This window comes from Sander lucioperca, chromosome 15, assembly GCF_008315115.2.
Source record: "Sander lucioperca isolate FBNREF2018 chromosome 15, SLUC_FBN_1.2, whole genome shotgun sequence".
NCBI lineage: Eukaryota > Metazoa > Chordata > Actinopteri > Perciformes > Percidae > Sander > Sander lucioperca.
The window spans coordinates 30,610,326-30,635,615 of NC_050187.1; the positions used below are offsets into that span (position 1 = coordinate 30,610,326).

Below are 25,290 nucleotides of genomic sequence, written 5' to 3' on the forward strand. Positions count from 1 at the left end.
TAAAAAAAACATGTTTAATCTTATGAGACACAAATCTGACAGTTTATCCATTTTTAAATCAGAGGATTAAAAATGCAATGACATGCTACCAGTGTTGCATAGGACCAGCACACCCTGTTGGTGCTGATCCATTTGGTGGTCCTGAGTATAATCTTAAAACTACAGCTGCAAATTATTATCCTTATTTAGTAGAGCAGACACAATTGTGCTATTCATGAATTCAAGTAGTAGGAGTTTTAGCTATGTGTAATTTTGAGAATCCTCTGAAGTGGTTTTTCTTGTAAGAAATGCCTAAAATGTACTTGTTTCCAGCGCCTTCGGTGTGAGCATTTGCTGCTTTTCGTGTTCCTGTAAATATCCAATATCTTTGTGTTTTGGACTGTTGGTCGGATATTTAAAGTCATCACCTTGGGGGACTGGGAAACTGAGGATCATTTTACATTCTTTCCTGACATTTTATAGACTAAACAATAATAGAACCCACAGATCAATCAATAGTGAAAATAATCGTTTTATAAAAGATACGGCCCTATTATTGATTAGTCTCAAATTATTTTGTATTTCATATTGATGAATTGTCAGAAAGTAGTGAAGCATGCCAATCACAAGTTCCCCGTAACACCGACCTGCCTGGGAATGAAAAGGCTTTGAGGCTAAATCTGGCACATTTGCATCACATTGATGTTAATATTTGCTGCCTCTAGAGTGCGCGCCCCATGTACGAAGACTGAGCCCTCACTGCAGCGGCCCGGGCTCGATTCCAGCCCCGCAGCCCTTTGCTACATGTCATCCCACTCTCTCCCCCCCTTTCCTGTCTGTTGACACCTGTCCTATCAAACAAAAAGCAAAAACCCCAAAAAGAATCCCCCAAAAAAGTCAAAGGTAACATCTTAAAATTTCTTATTTTGTTCAAACTTTGAAAGATATTCAATTCATAATAATAAAACAGACAGAATCAGCAAAGTGTCATATTTTTTGCTAGCTAGCCAGCTACAACCAGTGAATGTTCAACATTCGTGTTTGATAAAAGATTATAAACGAGTCATATTTTGGCAAATTTCTCTTTGTTTTGGCTCTGCTGTAGGTCTTTTACTCGGGTGCAGCTGCACTCATATTTGAATCCTCTGCTGATTCCCTTGCTCTCTGTTATGATTATTAAAAGAACCACAACTGCTCCTTTCAAGTTCTTCCAGTCTCAAGATCCATAAGCCCAATAAGCCAGAAGGTTATTTGGAGACACCAGCTACTACTGGAGCTTTTTCTCTGAACTCCTCTGGCGATTATCTGACTCCGCTGCTGATTTTCCCCTTAAAGCAAACGTTTGCGATGAGGGAAACGTGGCTGCGTAACCTTTTCATCTCTCCCACTTAATTTACACTTGGGTAATGCTGTTTCATTACTGACTGTGTGCCGATGACTGCCAGGCTTTTGCGAAATGTTTGTGTGGCCTTGTGTGGGATGTCTGCTCGTTATCTCTACACTGAATTAATGTAAAAGTCTCATTCTAAAATGAGATATCCATCGCTGGGAACAAATTGATACCTACGCTCATTAAATGAGTGCTTAAAGAAGTTTTGGTGCTTTTTATTGGATCGTTACTTAAATCCATATCTGAAAACACAGATTGGAAGTGTGTAATTTGGGAGTACTGGATGATGCCTCACAGTCTCCTCATGTAGTGTTAGAGAAAAGCTATTTAATTAGTAGTGCCTCAGAGATGAAAGCCTAAAATCAATCAAACCACTCTTTTCTTCTCAAGCTCTCAGTGGTGAACTTGTGGTTATGATTAACAGATATTGACAGCTTTTATTCATTTTGGTGCAGTGTCTGATTTAGTCGGAAAGTAAACTATAAAGCATTGATGTATGAAGAAATATCTAATTTACTAAGATTCAGTCTTCATAGGACATTTCACTTAAAAATGAAATGTAAAACCTTTCAGTGGTAAAGAAAATACTGTCTATAGCAGCCACCAACTTAAATGCCTGCAGATCTGACCTGTGTTTTCATGGTTTTTCTGCTCTTCTGGTCGCTTTGGAAAGTCATCAATCATTCTTCAGATACTCTAAAATCATATTAGGCTATTGTAATTAGGAGTCCATTAGCATAACACTGCTCTGTGCATATAAATGCTTTTTTCCGGTCGTATTAAAAAACGAATGTATGCCCTCATCTCAGGAAATGACTTCCACTCGCCTTTTGATATTTACTGTGGGTAGATTGACTGTAAAATAGAAGGATTTGGATCTGCTGGTCCAAAACTGTAGCTGTTTATCACTCAAAGATAAAGATGACAGGTTGTCCTATCAGACTGTACTAGGTTAAAGTGTGAATGTAGCTTTGGCAGTACAGGGAATTGCAGCTTAATAGTGATTGGATTAATTAGGGAATGGCAATCAAACTCGCAGTTTCTTTAAAACCACTTTAAAATATTAATAAATGAAGTTATTACTTTTTCTAGAAAAAATTATATTATTTGGCTCCACTTGACTGAACGGCAATAAAACATGTAGACAATCTTGTCATGACTGGTGCAGATAAAGTATCAGAACTCCACACTTAAAGGGTAACTACCGTTTTTTTTTCAACCTGGACCCTATTTTCCTGTGTGTCTATGTCTGACAACATTTTAACGTTTTAAACAAAAACATCTGCGAAATTGCGTTCGCTAAACCCACCATACTCCATGTAAATAAACAGTAATTTTAAATTACTGGGGTTTTTTTTAAACAGTAATTTAAAAAGGTCTTAAATATGTTTTAAAAACATGTCAGTGGCAAAAAAAGCACTTTTAGTGGACCAAATTGACGATGCACATTTGCCCCAAAGGGTTACGTTGCAGCCCGGTCTGTGGCTGCCGGTTACAGCGTTCACGCTTAATACTGGACCAATTTCAAAGATTGTTGTTCCTATCAGTGACTTACACATTAGTAGTTACCCTTAGGGCTGGGCGATATGGAGAAAATCAAATATCACGATATTTTTGACCAAATACCTCGATATCGATACCGCAACGATATTGTAGTGTTGACTATTGGTACTTTCACAAAATATTTACACAATGAGATTTTTGATAAATAATCATCAGTAATGTGGATATAATGACTAAGTGGGTAAAGGCAAATAATAGAACAGTTACAACAGTCTGGTAAGTTCAGAAAATGACATCACTTTACTGTAATGCAGCCTTTAAAACCAGGAAAAGACAACATTTATGCCATATTACGATATCCAAAATCTAAGACGATATCTAGTAATAATATCGATATATTGTCCAGCTCTAGTTACCCTTTAACCTGAATTTAGTCTCGTTCCCACCCTGCTGAGAAGAGCTTAAGTTAGCCACTGTAAAGCCTTTCTCAACCACTAGATGGAAGAACCAGATTGAAACTCTTGAGATGCTTTCACATCTGTTACCTCATGGCTGTTTTCATTGTTTTAGTCATATTCCATTACTGATCACAGCAGCTTAGAATCACTCTGTAAAACCTGTTATACAATATTTTCTCTGCATTTTTAAAACCAACATTTTTAACACAAGATTGATTAACAAGTCTGTTAATTCAGCCACTAATACTAGACAACAACTAATCCTTACTGTAGTCATGAATGTTTCTGATGCTGCAGTATTTCTTGAGGACTTTCAGTAATGGCTAAATGAGATGCACACTAAGTGATCATTTTTCATGACTTAAATATTAAATCAAACTGTGTGTGTGTAAATAAACAGATAAATGTATGTGTGTTCAAAAAAAGAAGCAGCAAACTTTTAAAATAATTTAATAATAATAATTTGTCTCAAAGAGTTTTCATCCAAATGCTGTTCAGAGATTTGTTCACTATGAGAGGGAAACAATTTATTTGTAAGTGAAACACAAATGTTGATATTTAAAGGTATTGAGTATATGTACAAATTAGCAGCCGACGGCAGTTTCAGAGTAACAGCCGAGGTATTATTCAATATTTCATAACATGCTTTATTGACTTACTGAAATGCTTCAATACTGCAATTAAGTGAGAGAAGCTGCAGGCTTTACCACAAAGAGACTGAGGAAACAAATGGGGAGAAGCTGATGGTGGAAGGTTCAAAAGAGTTTTGCAGAGACGTATATAATCATACATTTCTGTTAATAATGTGGTTCAATAGCTTTTTGTTTTGTTCCGTACCTTACTCTTCGTCTTTCTGTGAATGTTGGTCCTGTGTTGGACTGCGTAACATATTTGTGCTTCCACTTTTTCACACTTGAAAAAAAAAAAGATTTAGCTCTCCAGAGACCGTACTTGTTTTGAGAACACGCGGGCTAGGTTTTAAAGTAAAACAGTGATACAGATGATTAAGTGATGGAGGCGAGAGCAGCCAAATGTGCCTTCACACTTCACAGCCCAGCTCTCCAGAACCCACAGACAGGCTGAATCACACTAACAAGGACAAACTTTGGATCTGTGCGCTTATATCAGTACGGCCCTCCGGCTACCGTTCACTGTTGCAGTCAGTCCTGCATCATGTGAGAACATCTCGTCTCGTCCAGAGCTAAAGAAAGCTTAGCTCTGCTCAACAACATAGACTTTTTGGGATCCCACTTATTTTACTGAGCAGGAAATAAGATTAATTTGACGTGGAAATGCCAAAAACCAGCTGAAAAGCTTTATTTTCCTGTTGTACATGGTTACACATGGAGCTATTTTCTTAAAACGCTTCCTTTCACTTAAAACGGAAAAAGATGTCTCTGCATTTCCCCGGTTAACTTGTTATGCATTTGTTAACCAATTATCTTGTTGCTGTCAGAATCCTTACAACGTCTCAGTCTGAAGACGTGTGTGTGTCTGTGTGTGTCTGTGTCTGTGTGTGTGTCTGTGAAAGAGAGTTTGGTCCTGCACATCTGTAAACACTTCATGGCACACAGGAACGCATTTAATAATTTAATTTAATGTTTTTTGTTGCGGGTCAGAATTTAAAACCATTTCATATTTACCCCAAGAGGTATACACTCATAAGATCAGATAAAACTGAATTTATCCCGAGAGAAATTGCTTTGCAGCAGTCACACATACAGTTTTGGTTTTATTTGATCAGGTTCAGAGATATTGAATAACTGAGATATCTGTGCATTGACCAGTTACATTTACAAAACTCAGCAGCAACATGTCTTTTCAGAGACTGTCCTTCCCTTTACTCTGTATATTCCGCAAAAGATGCTTTGGACAGTTTTAAAGGGACTATTTCCTCAGTAGAAAGTACTGAACCCTTACAAATGTTTCCCAGAGATCTCAGGCAATTCAGAGGGGCTTTTTTGGGAGAAGACAGCAATTAAAAGAAAGCTTTGGAAAGGCTCTTATCAGAGCTGTGAGGGGAAAGGATGCTGCTGCCACAACATCCGGGTGCACTTGACATGTCTGTGGCTACAACAAGTAAACATGTAGGCATTTTCCAGTTGCAAAGCAGCTCTGTGGGTTCGCTGCCTCTTAAATGTGTGTGCAGGCAGCGCCGGGGTGGGACTGAATGCATCGTAGGCACAGAGACTCTCTGAGCTGCCAGAGGTTGTAAGCCAAACTTCACTTCAAACTTGACTGGTTATGAAACCCACTGAATCAGAGTTCTTATAGTCCTTACAGCAGGCCTACACACACACACACACACACACAGCTGCACCAATACAAATCCATATGGGATACACACACAAACATGCGCTCACACACATGCACACTTGCGTCTTTTTTCTGGTCCTGAAATAGCTCTCAGCCTCCCACTCTCCCTTATATAAGCTCCCAGCACGGAGATCTGCTGGTGAAGACTGGGGTGTGTGTGCGTTAGTTCATGTGTGCGCCTCTGTCTGTGTGAGTGCCAGTGTGTGGGCAGTAGGAGTGTCTTGAGTCTTGTGTGTAAGAATATGTGTGTGGAGGCATTTGTGTGTGTTTCTGTCAGTGGGTTTGTGATGGTAATGCAGTGTGCGGCAATTTAGAAAACAAATTCTTGAAAGACAAATTCCAGTTTTTTCAGTTTCAGTCTTGTTTTTGTAGTTGTGGCGATCGTCTGTCATGGTGCCGATGCTGAGATAGTGTGACATCACCAGAATGCAGTCTGTCAGGGTTGGCAACACATTCAGTCAGACAGTGATACAGGTTGTAAACAAATCCGGTTTTTAAGACCGTTATCGAAAAGGAATTGAAAATCTTTGTAGAGGAAAAAAAAGAAGAGAAAACTCAACTACAGTAAGTGTTGCTGGTCAAATCCAGACTGCAAAATCAAAGTGCACAATTTTGCATGATGATTTAGACATATGGAATAAATGACAATAGGCTCATGAAATCAATGAAATCTAGGGTTTTTTCTGCTTTTTTGTTTAATCTTGAAAAAAATCTAATAAATAAAATAATCAAACTCCAGATGGAAAGAAAATACTATTTGCAGTACAGCAGTTTGCATTTTCTCCCCATTTCTCCCTTTGTGTTACCAGCTGTCTCTGTTGCAGAAGGACCTTGCATATGGTAATCTATTATGTCTTCTTGCAGCAAGAAACACAACACATGATGAATGGGTGAGGAAATAAAAAAACAAATAAAAATCAGTTTTAAACAATCTGCACCTTTTTAAATGAGTTTTTTTTCTGTTAGCAAAAGCTAAAAAGAATGATCCGTCCAAACTGGGAAATGAATGACCTGTCTTGTCTAAAAGCTTGTGTTGCTTATCCCAATATACATAAGAACCAATCGTGATATTCAGTCTTAAATTATGAATGTAGAAAAGGAATCCACAGGAGGAATCTCTGCCCCCAAAACTACTATGAACATAGTGTATGTTTACCCCGTTCTTTGGGCTTTCTGTATACAAATTGAGCAGGAAGATCCTGAACTAAATCCATCCGAGACAAACCCTCCCACCCCTTCTTTGCGAGCTCCTTCGTCTTATCTCACCGAGGTGCAACAAAGACCACCTTAACTGCTCTTTTGTGCTGACAGCCCTAAAACAGTTCAATGCTTCCTCTGTGTTTACTGAAGCAAAGCGCCCACTGTTATTATGTGAACAATACTGGATTCTTATCTGGACCAAACAGCATTTGTACTCTTTTTGTTCTTTAAATGCAAAATCCCGTTTGTCCTCATGTTATGATTTGATGATGATGGATCTGTGCCTTTTCTTTTCCATACATTCATCTTTTGGTGTAGTACCAAGTTTCTATTAAAGAGCATATTAATTTGGGGTATTTGCGGATAAATTTGGCTCTGGCACTGAGTAACAGGTTTGAACAGTGTCATGGCAACATGAGTCTCTGCACGTGACTTTTTATGCATTAAAGTGTGTGTGTAGGAGGCTGCAGGCTGTTAAAGTTGGCCTTGTAAGAGTGTATATCAAAAACTTGATGTATTATATTTGTGTGTAGGGCAGTGTGTATGTTACAGGGTCATACTGTGGCATTGGCAGAATGCTGTATGTTCTTGTGTCCTATAAAGTGTACATGTGGTAATCAACATTTTCCTGTATGCAAATGTTTGTTAGCACGTGTGTTAAGGCAGACAGCTATGTGGTTGGTTAGCAGTGTTGTGTGTTAAAGCGTAACTCTCGCCAAAATGCAACCTAGGGTCTTTTTGTGAATGTACCTGAGTCAAACTTTAGTTTAAAAGCATATTTAGGACGGAAGCGCCACTTTTAAGATGTACCGTATTTTTGTTTTTCGGTCAAATGGCCTTTTGAAAGGGAGTAATAGGGGCACTTTTATGCTAGCCTCAAAATAGCTATTTTTAAAACACTAAGAAGGCTCGACACAACATGAGGCTACTTGTTTTGATATTGACTCATTTTGACTGCCAAGGTGGTAGCGGCCGGAAACAACAAGAGCTACAGTGAGTTGTTCAAAACCTTTCTTTTTAGTAAACTCTGTGTACACAAACAATGTTGTCAATGCTTTCGTTAAGGTGTAGAGCCCCTGGTGATACTTGGAGCAAAGTCTCATGTTGTGTCGACCCTTCTTAGTGTTTTAAAAATAGCTATTTTGAGGCTAGCATAAAAGTGCCCCTAGCACTCCCATTCAAAAGGCCATTTGACCGAAAAACAAAAATACGGTACATCTTAAAAGTGGCGCTTCTGTTTAGGACTGTTGCTTTTAAACGAAAGTTTGACTCGGGTACATTCCCAAAAAGACCCTAGGTTGCATTTTGGCGAGAGTTATGCTTTAAAGGATGCTTTGATCAATCACATAAGGTGAGTGGAAGAAAAGGAAAAGTAGCACATTTCATTGTTGTTGTTTTTGGAAATTTGACTATAGAACGAGATAGTAGAGATTAGTCAAAATATTCAACTAGTCAATTGGTAGAAAAGTCACGGACAATTTGTGTAATATAATAATCAGTCATTTATCATGAAAACCACCAACATTGGTTCCAGGTTTTACCTTAAGAGGATTTGCATTTTTTTCCCTGTTTTATGTCACTGAAAATGACATATCTTTGGGTTGTGGAAATGCTGGTCGGACAGAATGAGCAATTTGAACATTGCAATTTTATTTTCATTGACCTAACGATGAACCAATTCATTAAAACCAGATCATCAGATAGAAAACAGCATCTCTAATTTCCCACTACCATGCAGAGTGTGCTGATTAGTTGGGGTTTTCTTTTCTCATGATATCTTCAGATTTCTAAATCCACTTGTGGAGATGAATGGAATTTCATTTGTGTTCTTACGGCATTGAAAAATCACAATTTAAAAATTCAAACAAAATGTGAAAACTATGTCATTTCAGACTTGCTAAGTCAAAATTATGAGATAGTAACATTTGTTTTTTTTTTATCATTCTTAACTTTTCTGGCAGAAATGGGCTTCAATAAGCGGTATTGTCTCTGCTAGTCTGGATAATCCACAGACTGCGAACAGTTTTCATCAGAACTACTTTCTACAGAAACAATAATTCCAATGAAAACTACAGTCTGTGAATAATCATTAGTTGCATCCCTGCAAAGAGAGATAAATGCGTCAGCTGACACTTTTTTTTTTTTTTTGCCAAAGACGTCCCTGTGGCTGTGACATCACTGAGGATGCATTTTTCTGAGCATTTTATTGCATTTATGTATCTATGCTGTCTGCTGCTCTGCAAACACTTGACATGTTTTACTGAGATTGTTTTACAGACGACATGAGCTGATTGTCAAACACGACACGCAGGGGCAGATATTACAGACGTTCACAGGGTTGTGTCCTAAAATGTCCTTATTTCCTCTGAATCATACTCACACTCTAAAGCCATGCTCTCTTATTCACTGGACTCTTCATGCACTAAAACTGCCAATTTCAGATTTTGTATTCCGAGGCAGAGACACATTGTTACTGCTTTCTGCCTGTTTGTCATTGACTGTTTGTTTTTTATACAATACTGTTCCAATACTCAGTTATTTCATCTCCACTGTCTCGCCCACTCTGCTCCTTCCTCTGTTATAATTAGTTGTTTTTGTAAACATCTACAAATCTAATTCCAGTTTTTATTTTTAAATATGCTATATTGCCAAAAGTATGTGGACACCCTCGTGTCTATTTCTTTTGGTTGTTTTTTATGGCTTGGGCTAAGCCTCCTAATTCCAATCAAGGGTAGTCATCATGTTATTATGTTGCAGCATAAGATTATGTTTTAAACAAGCCAGGTCAATAAAGAAGGGGTGGGCAAAGCCACAAAATTTTGGTTTTCAAAACAAAGTAATACCAGGGCCAGAAACAATATTATCAATGCCAATTTTGGTATGTTTTATTATTAAAAGTGTCTGTTTTAATATTTCTGAATATATTGTCATCACCACCGAATGATTTGGAAACCAAATATTCCATTTTACTATTCTCTGTAAATCACTTAATCAGATGCATTTTGAAACACAAGATATATAGAGTTTTTAGTAGCAGATGTTTGTTGTGTGAATTTTCAGAACTAACAAGGCAACCGAATCAGAGAAGCAAAGAGATCCCGAATGATCTAACATGGGATTGATTTTTTTTTTTTTGGTACAGATCCTGATGATAGTATCGATACCCACAACAAGGTTCAGCTTTATTAGTATCATCCCAACAACTCCAAAGAGATGAAACCTTTTTCCTTGTTCAGTGTGGAAGAACTTCACTGGCCAGCACAGAGCCCTGACCTCAACCACCCTCCCCCACCCCCTCCTAACACCAACGCTGACACTAAGCCAGGCTTTATCAGCCAATATCTGTGCCAAATCTCACTAATGCTGGCCAGGAGCAAACCCCTGCAGCCACCTCCCAAAATCTGAATGAAAGTCTGAAACCAGGAGAGTGGAGGTTGTTGATAGCAGCAGACTGATGCCCATGGTTCAGGAATGAGAGTCACATATGGGTGTAATGTTCGGTGTCCACATACTTTTGGCAATGTAGTGTATATTCAAGAGTGGCCTCATTTGACTGTAGTCCTAGTTTGGTTTGATTCAACCACCTCTAAATCGCCCACTCTCTTTCCCTTTTCTCCCACTAGCTCTCTCTCTCTCTCTCTTTCTCTCTCTCTCTCTCTCTCTCTCTCCTCTTCTTTACCCTCCTTCCACTTCTTCTCTCTTAATTTCTCTCCATCTCTCCCACTCTCCCACTCTCTTCTTTCTTTCTCTTTATCGCTCCCTCCCTGTCGCTCTTGCTCTCCCTCTCTTGTCCCTCCCCCATCTGTGGGAAGCTGCCGCTGTGCGCATGTCGCCGATGAGTCAATTTGTGGAGGCTGTGCACGCACGCACACACACACAGACACGCGCGTATCCTGTCTCCCACGAAGGCATCTGTTTCAGTCTGTCTCTCTGTGAGATGCAGCACCAACAGAGGAGAGAGGGGGAGACCAACAGAGGGAGGGAGGAAGAAAAGAAGAGAGAGGGATAAGAAAAGAGAGGAGAGAGGAAGCAGACACAGAGCAGAGAGAAAGAGGTGAGAGAAGGACTGAAATTTAAAAAAAAAAAAAAGAGTGAAGAGTGCAGGTAAGACAGGACACAATCTGAAGAGGAGAGGATGCTACTACAGCTGAGCGTCTCTGCCTGACTTCTGAGGAGTTTGGGCTCGGACATGACGGAGATGCAGCATCCAAGTGTCTGAGCCTGAATATCTTCCAGTTTGTGTGTGTGTTGATGTGTGTGAAGCCATGGCGAGTGCTCAGCCAGGGGTCCATGCATTGAAACTCCAGCCTCCCTCCGTCTCTCAAACACTGAGGAACGGAAGCAACTTCATTAAATGGGATGAGGTAAGGACACTGATTCTCCTGAAGTACATAAATACAGAAGCGCAAGCCAAAGATCTTTATTATTTTCGGCTTACATTTTGGGGGTTTATCTTTATTTTTGTAACATGTAGCCTACATAGATTTTGGCAATGTCAGAATATTATCCTTATTGTGCCCACTTGAATCATCGAACCAAGTTGAATTGAATTGGAGTGAGAGAAAAGGAGGAGGAAGAGGAGGAAATGTGCCATGTTGTCAGATGTGTTTACTATTCATTTGTTGATTGAGCTTTGGCAGTAAGTACCTGTGGATTACACGCCAGCAAGACAGACAGAAGTGTGTGTGTGTGTGTGTGTGTGTGTGTGTGTGTGTGTGTGTGTGTGTGAGTGAGTGAGTGAGTGAGTGAGTGAGTGAGTGAGTGAGTGAGTGAGTGAGTGTGTGAGTGTGTGAGTGTGTGAGTGTGTGAGTGAGTGAGTGAGTGTGTGAGTGAGTGAGTGAGTGAGTGAGTGAGTGAGTGAGTGAGTGAGAAGCACAATTGTGGTCAGCTTTTTTTATTGTCATCTGTTGGTATGAAAGCCATTATTATGAAATTACTGTGTGTGTGTGTGTCTCTGTGTGTGTTTGAAAACACACATGGAGATCTCCTCAAAGGCAGTCATTTGCACAGTCAAGTGCTTGCACAGGTGCACGTGTGTGCGCGTGTGTGTTGGTATGCTGAAGTACAGAACCCTGACAATGAGAAACGTGCTGTCCGGTTACCATGGTAACTGGCATGGCTACCACCACCTAAACAGATCTGCCGTGTTTGAGAAAGAATTGATGTGTGTGTGTGTGTGTGTGTGTGTGTGTGTGTGTGTGTGTGTGTGTGTGTGTGTGTAAATCAATGCACTGAGCCATATAATATCATGAATCATACTTACGGAACAAATAATCCAATAGACTCTTAAATCTATTCACCATGGTTGATGTGGTGTGTGTGTGTGTGTGTGTGTGTGTGTGTGTGTGTGTGTGTGTGTGTGTGTGTGTGTGTGTGTGTGTGTGTGTGTGTGTGTGTGTGTGTTTTGTTGTATTTGAATATCCGTAGAGTAGAGCTGGGCTTTATAAAAAATAGAATTGGTTGCCATGCCAACGTGTGACAACCAGGGATCTAGTAAACCATCTTCTGAGCTTTTTCTTCTTTTGGATGTAGGTTGCACTATTTATGAGGAAAGCAGCTCCGACAGCAGAATCTACGACCTTTTAAAAAAAAACACGCAAAGAAATATACAGAACTTTGTAAGCTCTAACATCTATACACATATTTTAGCAGACTGTTTCTCTAGAAGAGATCCTGCCTAAAGCTGGTCACCAAATCTACAATTTGTCATGTGCTTTTTTACGTCTGTAGATATATTTCTAATTTCTAAATAATCCCAAAGCTAATTGAAAACTGAATTTTCTTCTCCACAGAGTAGAAACTGAATTTTACGTGGAACTCTGTTCTCTAAACTTGGAATGTTTTTAATGACACTGTCCCCTCCAGAAATATGACAGGATTGATTAATTGTTCCAGCATCTTAAAACATTGAAACTTGTTTGTAATCGCTGCTGAAATGGAAAGTAGAGTCTTATTGCACAGTGAAAAATAAAGTGGTGGTTATCCAAAGAGACCTGGGCTCCCATCCCTTCTCCCTTCAGTAACCTTTACCAGGTGTGTTAGATGGAAAACCTTAACTATACCTTAACAGTTATTCATTTATCATGACAATTATCTTCCCCTGACATTAATCAATCAATGTATTATCCCAGTACTTAACCTTAAACTCAGAGGATCAGAATGATGCACTAGAAATGACCTATTTTGTCATTTAGATAAGAAGAAGATTGTATCCATCCATCCATCCATCCATCCATCCATCCATCCATCCATATGCTGGTGTGCAATTCAACAAAAATGCATATATCGCCAAATGGTGATCAGATTTGTCAGTTACAAAAGCATATCCTGCACAAATATGACCCATGCCTCATCACCTTTGATTTAGTTTTTAACACATGGAAAGTTATTTCTACTTTTAAATTTTTTTAGCTAAGCTTCCGTGTCGGTACTCCTGCCTGCTTCTCCAAAACTGGGGGCGTGCAGACCGCCATCTACTGTAGCTAACACACTGACTATGGAGAAGTACCACATACCACTTCAAAATATCCAAACTATCTCTTTAATTAAATAATTTTAGGGATGACGCAGTTTAACCCCAGTTAATACTTCATCTAATACCTTGTGTGCATTCATTACCCGATGGTCTGTCTTTAGTCATAAAATATTTTTTTTAACTTCTCCCCAGTAAGTAGCCACATGAACTAGTCCTCTGAAGGATATGTTTCATAACGCTTTTCAAACAGCAAAACATAGGACAGCTGCGCTGCCTGATTTCATCTGGAACCCATTAGAAAACTGTCATGGTGGGTTACTATGGCAACAGGGACAATAGTTGGATGTCATGACAACTGAACAGAACTTTAGTTTGTTAGATTCTGTGTCCGAAAGTAACTTGATGTCCCCTGTTTAATAATAAGCACATTTCAAAGTTGGCTCTGTGGTGAATCATTATCATTTTTTGCACCACTGACAGGTGTAGTGTTGCAGAACAGCAACTCCACCTTTTTTACTAAAAACATTTTTTGTCCATGGTAAGATATGATTTTATAGCTTGAATTATTATTTCTCTGGGCACTATTTTCTTTTGTTGTATTGTGGACATTTTTTTAAGCATTATATGCCTGTGGTTAAATATTTGCTATTTGAAAGCTGTTTGTTGTCTGTTTCTTCACCGTGTCCGCCTGTCTTTGACTTGATTTTTTTATTTCTATTTTTAACTTATTTGATGATTTAAAAAAACACACATATAACACTGCACAGCAGTAATCAGGCTGACATTAACACTCACCGTGGATAAAAACACAATAACGTCTGAAGGCTTATTTAATTGTGGTCTCTGGTCTTTCTCTTTAGGATCTGTCTACGGTGACTCCAGTGATTCTACACGTGGACCCACATGGATTTTACCTCTACTGGACCGACCAAAATAAGGTTAGGCACACAGACGCATACACTGTCTTGAATCGCCTCTACCTGTACTCTTATATTGTTAATGAGCCAGATGACGAGAAACAAATTTAGTATTAAATTATAGTACTACTATTATTAGTAATAGTATTACTATAGATATATCTGTATAAGAGCTGTACAGATATACCACAATGCAAGGTTGTAGAAACTAGTTTATTAAGGTATTGCAAAAGCAAATAGACAGCATGAGATCAATAATTGTCACACACACACCCACACACACACACACACACACACACACACACACACACACATACACACTTTCTCCAGGTGGGCTTAAATGCTTAGCAGGAAACAGGATGAAGCATTTAGCTCCAGCTGACTGTGTGTGTGTGTGTGTGTGTGTGTGTGTGTGTGTGTGTCTTTAGGAGACAGAGTTGTTGGACCTGACCCTCGTAAAAGATGTCAGAACAGGGAGAAGCACCAAAACTCCCAAGGTACCATCGCTGATCAACTGTTTTAATCATTCTATTTCCAGTATAATTCTCTTTTGTTGTTATTCTTTGATAGTGCGTTTTGCATTTCTCTACAGCTATACCCTCTCTTATATGTATGTTTTATTCTGTTTTATATGAGATTTTCAATTTTTATTTATATCTATATTTTTTATGATCATATGTTGTATTTAATGCTTTGAACGTCCTTTCGTTGTGTTTAATCTTCCTTCCTCTGGAAAGCTTTTTGTGTATGTCGCTTTAAAAGCACTCTGTGAATAGCCAAGAATATGATATATATTGTTCAATGGCAGCCATTATTAACACCACTGAGTGGGATTCTCGAATGATTTTAAATCATGATTACAGTGGCTGCTTCACAAATTTCCAATTATCTTCTCCCTCTGTTCCTTTCACTACCTCCGCATTTATTTTGTCATCCAGAAATTGATGTTCATATTATAACATTGTTTGCTGTAGCAGACGAAAAGCTCCTTAAAAGCTGGTGGATTCCTCCTCACTAAGTCTTTTCAGTTTGGGCAGGGAAGGAATTAAACTTATTGTGATCGCACCCAAATTCATAAAGAAATACATTAAGAAAACCGTAAAAGATGAGGTGAAGCCAGACACTGCAATGGATTACTGTGTGTACATATGTGGGGGGTCTGTCTTAACTTCAGTACTGAATTCGGTTAGGTTCACTAATAAAAGTGATATTAAAAGGCAGGCTTAGAATGTGACTAATTTATGGCTAATTTAACACAACTCTTTTTATTTCATTGTTCTTTCATGATGATATTTGTGGCATTTGTTCCGTTACACTTCATTTTGATTACATTTTATGATGTATTATTGGATCAAAGGTGCCTGACATTGTTTTCTACATTCATGACTAAATAAATGTGTATTGAGCATAATGGATGGTGCAGAGCCAAGCCTATGTGCGCTCCAAAACCCAACACATTGGCGTTTGCACGGGATCAGCAGATTTTCCACATGAAATGGCACATGCCACTTGTGCCAACTTAAAGTGACACCTTTTTCAGGCGAGAAGCAAAGTACCCTATGTACCATGGTAAACAACATATTTAACACATATCTCTTAGACCAGAGATCTACAACAGGGGGTCCGCGACCCTTAGGGGGTCCTCAGAGTTACTCCAGGGGGGGCCGCCAAATTATTGTTTGTTGTTTAATTTTTAAGAAACGATTGTCCTGTCTTAAAAGACCCAAACACACAGCAGGTTAAAAGGATGTTTTCACGATTTTCATTGTTATGCCGGTTAGGACAAACGTGAACAGCTTATGCTGAGAGGCTCCATTAAATAAAAACAGTAAGTGAAAAATGTAAGGGACATATTCAAATATAAGTTAATAACAATATAATAAAAAAGCAAATAACAAATCTAAGAGGCAATGAAGGAAAAACGTAAATAAAAAAAGACATTCAAAGCCTATTTACAAAACGTGATTATGTTTAACCCCTTAATATTTCACTTAATATTTCCTATAGGAGGCCAAGCTGCGCGAGCTGATGGAAGTGGGAAACCTGGTTGGCCGGCTTGAGAATCGCATGGTTACCGTGGTTACGGCTTCAGACCTTGTGAACGTCAACCAGCTCAACTTCATCGCCTCACAGGAGGAGGAAGCTAAGGTACGGAAATATCACTCACAGTGATGATGTCACTGATGATGATGATGATGATGATGATGATGATGATGATGATGATGATGATGATGATGATGATGATGATGGAGTGTCTGATTTTGGTAGGTGTGGTGTGTGGAACTGTTTTCTCTGTCTTCCAACCTGTTGAGCCACAATCTCAACAGAGACCAGAGTCTGTTGAAAGCGTGAGTGTACACACACACGCACGCATGCACGCACACACACACACACACACACACACACACTAACAACACACACACAACGCACACCTGTTATATATTCTTCCTCTGTGCCATAGAGCAGTGATACCCAACCAGGTGTAGCCTTGTACCCCAGGGGTACTTTTGCTGTTGCCAGGGAGTACATGGAAACATTGTGGAGCAGCTTAACTAATTTCAAAAAAATTACATTATGATTTGATTAAAAGAATATATCAGCTACATGTTGCAGTTATGTAAGAGTGCGTGAAAACTAGTAAAACTAACAAGTTTAAAGGTCCTATGACATGGTGCTCTTTGGATGCTTTTATATAGGCCTTAGTGGTCCCCTAATACTGTATCTCAAGTCTCTTTTAAATAGGCCTTAGTGGTCCCCTAATACTGTATCTGAAGTCTCTTTTATATAGACCTTAGTGGTCCCCTAATACTGTATCTGAAGTCTCTTTATATAGACCTTAGTGGTCCCCTAATACTGTATCTGAAGTCTCTTTTATATAGACCTTAGTGGTCCCCTAATACTGTATCTGAAGTCTCTTTTATATAGACCTTAGTGGTCCCCTAATACTGTATCTGAAGTCTCTTTTATATAGACCTTAGTGGTCCCCTAATACTGTATCTGAAGTCTCTTTTATATAGACCTTAGTGGTCCCCTAATACTGTATCTGAAGTCTCTTTTATATAGACCTTAGTGGTCCCCTAATACTGTATCTGAAGTCTCTTTTATATAGACCTTAGTGGTCCCCTAATACTGTATCTGAAGTCTCTTTTATATAACTAAATGTTAAAGGTCCTATGACATGCTGCTTTTTGGATGCTTTTATATAGGCCTTAGTGGTCCCTTGGTGCAGAATTACAGCCACTAGAGCCAGTCCCACAATGAGCTTTCCTTAGGATGTGCCATTTCTGTGTCTGTAGCTTTAAATGCTATTGAGGAGGAGAGAGGGGGGGCAAGGTGAAGGGTGGGGGTGTGGCCTTGACCAACTGCCACTTCGCTCCTTTGAAAGCCATGATGTCTCTCTCTTTCTCATGGGCGGGCCAAATTCTCTGGGCGGGCAAAGCAGAGAAAGGGGAGGTAACCTTCCTCCTTATGACGTCATAAGGAGGAGATTCCAGATCGGCCCATCTGAGCTTTCATTTTCTCAAAGGCAGAGCAGGATACCCAGGGCTCGGTTTACACCTATCACCATTTCTAGCCACTGGGGGACCAAAGGCAGGCTGGGGGAATGCATATTAATGTTAAAAAACCTCATAAAGTGACATTTTCATGCCATGGGACCTTTAAACAGGCAGCTAAAAATAAGGAATACATTGGAGAAATAGTTAGCTTAAAGTAATGACTAAACTAGTGGACACCAAAAGAATGTCTTAAACCACAGACCGCCATTTTTCAAAGTGAGCTTTTTTGCTCAAGACCTCCAACAAATGTTGCTGTCTGTCTGAACAGCAGGTGGGGAGATCGAAGGAGACTCATTGAAGTCTGTGTTCACGATAATTTTGCTTGGTACTCACTTTGATCAAGGAAAAAAACCTTGTGATACTAAGCTCTAAACTTTTGTACTCTCTTTGTTTCAGGTATGTCAGGTTAACTCTCCAGCCGAACGCAGAGGGGAGAATTCCTGTCAAGAAGTATGCTCCTGATTATTATTACCGTCCTAATCTTTAATCAATGATTCTGTGTTAACTTTGAGACACGTGTTACAGTAGATGGTGTAGAGGATGTGAGAAAATAGCCCGACGAAATCTGTAGAGACATGCAAAACTTTGCTCTTTCCTGTCCCTTGCTTCCAAAAATAAACTTAATTCCATGTGCACTTGGGAAAGCAAAAACAGGGACAGGATTCATGAAGGTGCCTAATTCAGCACTGACCTGGTAATCAACCACTGCCAGAGCATGAGATGGGATAATACAGTTATGAAAGAAAGCTGTCTTTTAGAAGCAAAGCAAGAGCAGAATTAGGGTCAGTTGATATATTTTGAAGTCAATGGCGGAGAGGTGAAGTTATAAGAATGCCAGGATGACTTGAAAGTTCAGGGAGTTGAAGGAGCGGGTTTGGGGGATGTTGAGAAGCAAGGCAGTGTTTCCCCCAGTGTATTGCAAGCCTGGTGGCCCACTTGGCCTACGTTGCCCCCCACCAGGCCTAAGCCACTGGGAAATATTTTTTGAAAGTATTTTAAGACGTTTTTTAAAACTAAATTTTTTTTTACGGCTCAGTTGGAAACTTAGACATAGTCATTTTTTCCAAATGTCCAGTTAGCTTTTAGCACTGACTTAATGCAGGGACCTATGGAATCTGTGTTATAGCTTTTTTAATTATTAATTTTGCGATTCCATGGTTCTGTTCTCACAGAAACTATTGGGCTCTACATTAGTGCTGCCATCTGTCTGTGAATGGCCCCCAGCCGGGCCCTCGTCACAAAAAAAGACACTTGCCACTGGGCTAAACAGCTTTTTTGGGGGAAACCCTGCAAGGTCATTATAGGCGACAATTTGAAACTAAGAGGAAACACTGAGGGGAAACTGACCTGCCTGACGCTGTTGATGCAATGACTCACGGATCCAATGATGGACTTTTGTATGTTTATTTGCAGGAGAAACAGATGAGGTTGTGTATAAAAGACATTCCATAAGTGTTTCAAAGGCGTACAAAAGGTTTCCGAAAGCCATACGATAAACAGCGTTAAACAGCGGCCAGCAAAAAATAAGACTTCCCCCATCTTCACAAAAGCTAAACAGGTGAACTAGCATCCTCCACCAACACCACATGACCCACTTACCGTAAGTGACCAAAAAGGTGTTCAACAACAATAGACTATACCTGGCTCTTACAGTCATGTTGTCAGGGTCAAATTTATTTAAGTGACATTTTGGGAGACCAGGAGGTTCGTAGAAGGTAAAGTAAGTTTGGTGGAGTAAGACGAGAGGACATTTGGGGGAGTTAGAGGAGTGAATTTGGGGTCGTTCATTAGAGGGAGGGGATATTTTAAGAAGTCAAAATGTAGGTTTTCGAATTGGTGACATGTTGTGGTTAAGAGTGAGGTGATAATGCTGTGATGTCATTGTCTTTTTCAGCTTTGTTCGACTGTTTTCATCAGACAGAAAGAGAGTAGAGACTGCTCTGGAGAACTGCAGACTGCCCTACGGACGGGTAAAAACTGAATAGTAGATGTACATGAGAGTTTATAGTTTAAAATATGTCATGAATACATGCTTTGAAAAGCTGTGGCCTTTCCTTTGGATAACTACAGTATATATAAGACACACACATTCTTTTTTCAAGTTTATCCCTCTTTTTTCCCTCCATTTTTCTATTTTCTGTTGAGGCTTTTATCTGATGCTTTTTGTCCAGAATGAGTCACAGTGCACGGAGGGCTTGGAATGAGCTCAAATATCTGGGTCATCAAGTTTCGAAGCAACCAGTGAAAAGAACTAAAGTCCCTGCTCACACTGAATCTCACATTTAATATTCCTGTGAGCACAGAAAGCGTCTTTTTAATGGAGTTGGAGTTGGAGTTGGGGAAATAAATCAAAGATGAGGAGAAAATGTTTGATTATTTACAAGGTTTAAAAAAAAAAAAAAAAAAAAAAAAACTCTCTTACAGTAAGTAGGAAGAGGATAAAACACAGGAAGGTGCTGGTAGCTGATACAGTGTCTTTGACACCGACAGTTCCAGTTTTTGCTAATTCATCACCATGTCCTATATATCTGACAGGGTGACAGTATCAAACTGGAGGACTTCACACTTGAAGTATACAGGAGCTTTTTGGACTTTCTGTGTCCCCGTCCTGAGCTCAGCAACATCTTTAAACTGCAGTAAGTATTTAGAAAATCTCCTGGTATACAGCTACAGTCGCTGACCCCTGATCAGCTCAAAGACTTATTCATGTTAAACAAGCTAGTCTACTTTTTAAGTGTGTTCTTATTTGTTTCAGGCCAATTTCTTTGATATGGGAAGGATGATGAATAATGATTCATCTTCTGTCCCACTTGTACACAGAGGGGGATTAAAGAGAGAGGCTGTGTCTTTAACTTTGGAGTGTTATTCACAGTATTAGCTGTTATTGTGTTCAGCGAATTATTGTCATTATTGATTAATCAATCATTTAATTCCCATTCATTTGTCTATAAAATGTCAGAAAATGGGGCGGCCTCTAGCTCACCCAGTAAGAGCGTGGGCCCCATGTAGGCTGAGTCCTTTGCAGCGGCGCAGGTTCAAATCCGGCCTGCTGCCCTTTGCTGCGTGTCATCCCCCATCTCTCTCCCCCTTTCTGGTCTATCCACTGTCACTACAAAATAAAGAAAGGGAAAAGCCCCCCCCAAAAAAATTGATGAGCTAAATCTTCATCTTCCACTCCATCTTCCATCAATTTGTCTGAACAACAGTGAAAAAAACTGAGATTTTTCTGAGATTTTTTGAAAAGCTGCAAGTTTTTAATTCAATAAGAAACAATTTTTTCTCTAGGGTAATGAACTAGGTCTTTTTATTTATTGAAACATGTGTATCAGGTTCATTTTACTTAGCTTGCACTAATTTGAGTTACATGTACTTTAGTAAAGTAGACACAATTATGTGAAAATAACATGTGGACATATTGCAACTGTATTGGACCTCATATATTTCACCACTTTTAAAGGATCGTGTGAGATGTGTAGATGTGTAGACATCCTGTAGTGCCCTGTAACGTCCGTCCTGACCCCATTCTGTTCTGCAGAGGATGGGATGACAACATGCTGTCACTCGATCAGATGACCGAGTTCATTAACAACAAGCAGAGAGACCCAAGGCTGAATGAAATCCTCTACCCGCCTCTCCGTCCTGCACAGACACACTCTCTGATGGAGCGGTACCAAAATGACCAGACACAGCTGAAGCAAGGTACACACACACACACACACACACACACACACACACACACACACACACACACACACACACACACACACACACACACACACACACACACACACACACACACACACACACACACACACTGGAGGATATTTGGTATTTTTCCACTGCATTCCTAAATAGCTTAAGATGTCGTTAGCTAGTCAGCTGCAATTGTTAACAACGTGTACTTTTGTATGTGCGCATGGGTGGTTACCAAAATACTCTTCCAACCCACCCACATATCCACAGAGTGTAAACTGCTAAATTAAGCACTTGAGGTACTCACATTTGTCTGGATTCTGCCAGAAGAAAATCTGGCACCTACATCAAATCCAGCACCACCTCTTGCATGATCTGTGAGATCGAGTAGAGAGATTTTTGCATACATACAGTATGAAGTCAAAATAAAGCTGTTATTTTTTGGCAAACCGACTTGCAACAGATCTGGTTTCGGAAATGCTATTTGGTTTTAATTTAGACAGTAAAATGGTGTGTCAAGATTCACTACTTTTCAGTAAATCTCCCCAATATGATTTTACTGTCAAACAAACGATAAGCGTTGATGAAAATGTTTAAATAGGCATAAAGAGTGTGCAGAAAAACCACATCATTTTTCATTTGTTCAAATAGCTTATGTTTGTATTCAGTAGCAAAGCAGGAAGCACGTTTTTTATCTCTAATATGTACCAATTGGGTTTATGTAACCATAGAACACAATACATACTCATAAAGGTTTAGAAGGACATGTTGTTTAGATATTAGGACATGTTGGGTATGGCTGAACTTTTCTGTCAAGCTTAATAGGCTACATTTTCAGATCTTATAGAGACGCTGCAGGGTGCATAAAATATTTATAATGAAGAAATGTGTTTCTCACTTTTATATCCTTAAATATATCTGTGTGTGTGCGTGTGTGTGTGTGTGTGTGTGTGTGTGCGTGTGTGTGCGTTACGTAGGCGTTATCTCTCTCCAGGCGTTCTCCAGTTATATCTCCAGTGACGAGAACGGAATTATCCCACCAGAAAAACTGGATCAGTCTGAAGACATGAGCTTCCCCCTGTCTCACTACATCATCAACTCATCCCATAATACATACCTGACAGGTATGCACGCACGCGCAAACACACACACACTACCAGTAGTGAATCATTACTTTGCATTAAAACACTGATGCAGTCAATGGCTGTCAGGACACAACAACAAACTCAAGGATGTAAAGGTGTGAGAGGGTGGTTGTTGACATCCATCCAAGAAAATGAACTGTGGGCAACAACAAAAAAAACGCAGTCTGGATTGTGATTTTAGTGCTTAGCTATTCATTTATTTAGTTCATTTTAAACGATTAGAATGTTTTATTTGTTGTGACTCACACCAACACATCTAAAAATCTCTGAACAAGATGACAGTTTGAATTCTGTGAATAAAGCAGAGTGTCAGGGGAACATAAAGCTCCACTCTGTAAGCCAATATAGTTCTTCAGAGTGACACTGAACTCAACGTCTCAGAAAATCACCTCCACTAACCACCTGATGGGCATTTGTAGCGGTTAGAAAGGGACTCTTTCTTGACCTGATAGCTGAGTGCTTAGGACGCAAATGTCCTGAGCAGTGAGTCCGCAGTTCAATTCCTGGCTCGACGGACTCTTTGCTGCATGACATTCTCCTACTCTCTTTTCACACACACACACACACACACACACACACACACACACACACACACACACACACACACACATATCACCTGCCTCTCTCCACTATCAAATAAAAGCATACAATCATTCCCAAAAAATCCTAATGCATTAAAGTGCTTAATCACTGTAGTTGAATCTGTCATAATGTCTAACTTGTGTTTCAGCGGGCCAGCTGGCGGGGAGCTCCTCGGTGGAGATGTACAGGCAGGTTCTTCTGGCTGGATGCCGCTGTGTGGAGTTAGATGTGTGGAAAGGGCGAACTGCTGAGGAGGAACCTGTCATCACACACGGGTTCACCATGACATCGGAAATCCCTTTTAAGGTGTGTGTGCACATTGTAGTTAAGCTTCCTGTTAATATGTAGTCATAGTGTAGCTTGACAGAATGTACCATGTTTTAATCTCTCACAACAAAGCAGGGAAGTTGGGACCCATTTATCACATTTCAGTTGTTTATGACTCGCTAGCAGTTCCACCAAAGAGTGATTTATACTCTAAACTTATCATATGATCGGTGGTTGGGAATCACTGTACTAAGGGGGCTAAGAGATGCACTCTGGGGCCCTATGGGTTTAAGGCTCCAAGGCTCCAGGGATCTTGGTCTCTCCTGTCAATTCTAATAAACTGCCCTAAACAAAACATTACAAAAATGACTTATTGTCTACAAACCTTATAGGTCATCATCAAATCCTAAGTCGGTGATGCTGCTTTTGGTTTTTATGGTCCTGAATATTTAACCACTTTGTATTGGATGTGCTCAAAAATGAGTATTGTTTAAAGGCAGACTGAAAACAGTGGAGATTTGATTAGTTCTGTGGGTTTTTTGTGTGTGAAATATGCTTTGCTTGGCTTTCCCTTGCTTACTACTTTTCTTATTGCTGGTGTCATTTTGTTTTTTATTTCCCAGGAAGTGATTGAAGCTATTGCAGAGTGCGCCTTCAAGACCTCACCTTTCCCCGTCATACTCTCCTTTGAAAACCACGTTGACTCGTGAGAACCTCTGTCATTATTTATTTGTTGATTTATGTGTTGATTGATCTGTATGGATGGTTTATAATGTAGATGTTTATCTATCTATCTATCTATCGATCTATCTATCGATCTATCTATCTTTTTATCTATCTATCGATCTAACGATCTATCGATCTATCTATCTATCGATCTATCTATCTATCTACCTATCGATCAATCTATCTATCTATCTATCTATCTATCAGTTTGAAGCAGCAGGCGAAAATGGCTGAATATTGTCAATCTATTTTTGGAGAAGCGCTGTTGATTGACCCTCTGGAAAAATACCCTGTAAGTAGGCTAACACGCACACACACACACACACACACACACACACACACACACACACACACACACACACACACACACACACACCCCACGATTGTGCTGTGATCTCCATTGTGTGTGTTTGTAGCTGGAGGCGGGTGTCCCCCTGCCCAGTCCTCAGGAGCTGATGGGAAAAATTCTCATCAAGAACAAGAAATCCCACAAACCCTCCAATAACACAGACACCAAAAGACTGGCGGACCAACCTGCCAATCAGAGCAATGAACCAGTGTCTCTTAGCAACAACACAGGAGGTAAGACACAAAGACAAAAGGACTTTTTTCAGCCTAGAAATTCATGTGAAATGTGTTCAGCTGTGACACACTGACAGTCTTTTTTTTATCAAAACACAAAACAGCCTGTAATGACCGTTGCTTTCTCAGGCTACAATAACTGCATATGGCTGGAGAATATTAATACCAAAGAGTGTTCAGGCTTTAATTTAGTAGCATTAATGTCAAGATTTTTGTTGGTACTGTTTCCAAATGCTGCAGACATGCGTCCTCACAAATATGAGTCACCACCAAATTAGCTTCAGTTTGAAAAAAGGTACAATGATGGCGCTGTAGCTCCAGCGCTGCCACCGATGATTGGTTTATAGAGATTCAGACAGCCACGTATATATTTTTACATATTTATTGAACACACCACAGGAGAAAAAGACAAGAAGGATTTGGAGAAAAGAGGGCAAAATGTGACAAATATCACATTTATGATATGACATTTATTTATAACACAGTTTGCATAAGCATGG

General features: G+C 39.6%; 1 protein-coding gene across 1 annotated transcript in view; it reads left to right on the forward strand.

Moving 5' to 3' along the window:
- The first annotated feature begins 10,821 nt into the window (after window positions 1-10,821).
- The window catches only part of LOC116061747 (1-phosphatidylinositol 4,5-bisphosphate phosphodiesterase beta-1), a 31,459-nt gene continuing 16,990 nt past the window's right edge, over window positions 10,822-25,290 (forward strand). Inside the window, exons 1-14 of the mRNA XM_031316088.2 lie at window positions 10,822-11,210; window positions 14,182-14,259; window positions 14,667-14,735; window positions 16,246-16,386; window positions 16,507-16,586; window positions 18,192-18,245; window positions 19,690-19,765; window positions 20,331-20,431; window positions 21,331-21,494; window positions 22,466-22,612; window positions 23,364-23,521; window positions 24,106-24,188; window positions 24,416-24,500; window positions 24,625-24,790. Coding sequence (XP_031171948.1) covers window positions 11,112-11,210; window positions 14,182-14,259; window positions 14,667-14,735; window positions 16,246-16,386; window positions 16,507-16,586; window positions 18,192-18,245; window positions 19,690-19,765; window positions 20,331-20,431; window positions 21,331-21,494; window positions 22,466-22,612; window positions 23,364-23,521; window positions 24,106-24,188; window positions 24,416-24,500; window positions 24,625-24,790 — 1,501 coding nt within the window. The 5' untranslated portion in view covers window positions 10,822-11,111. The remainder of the gene's footprint in view (window positions 11,211-14,181; window positions 14,260-14,666; window positions 14,736-16,245; window positions 16,387-16,506; window positions 16,587-18,191; window positions 18,246-19,689; window positions 19,766-20,330; window positions 20,432-21,330; window positions 21,495-22,465; window positions 22,613-23,363; window positions 23,522-24,105; window positions 24,189-24,415; window positions 24,501-24,624; window positions 24,791-25,290) is intronic.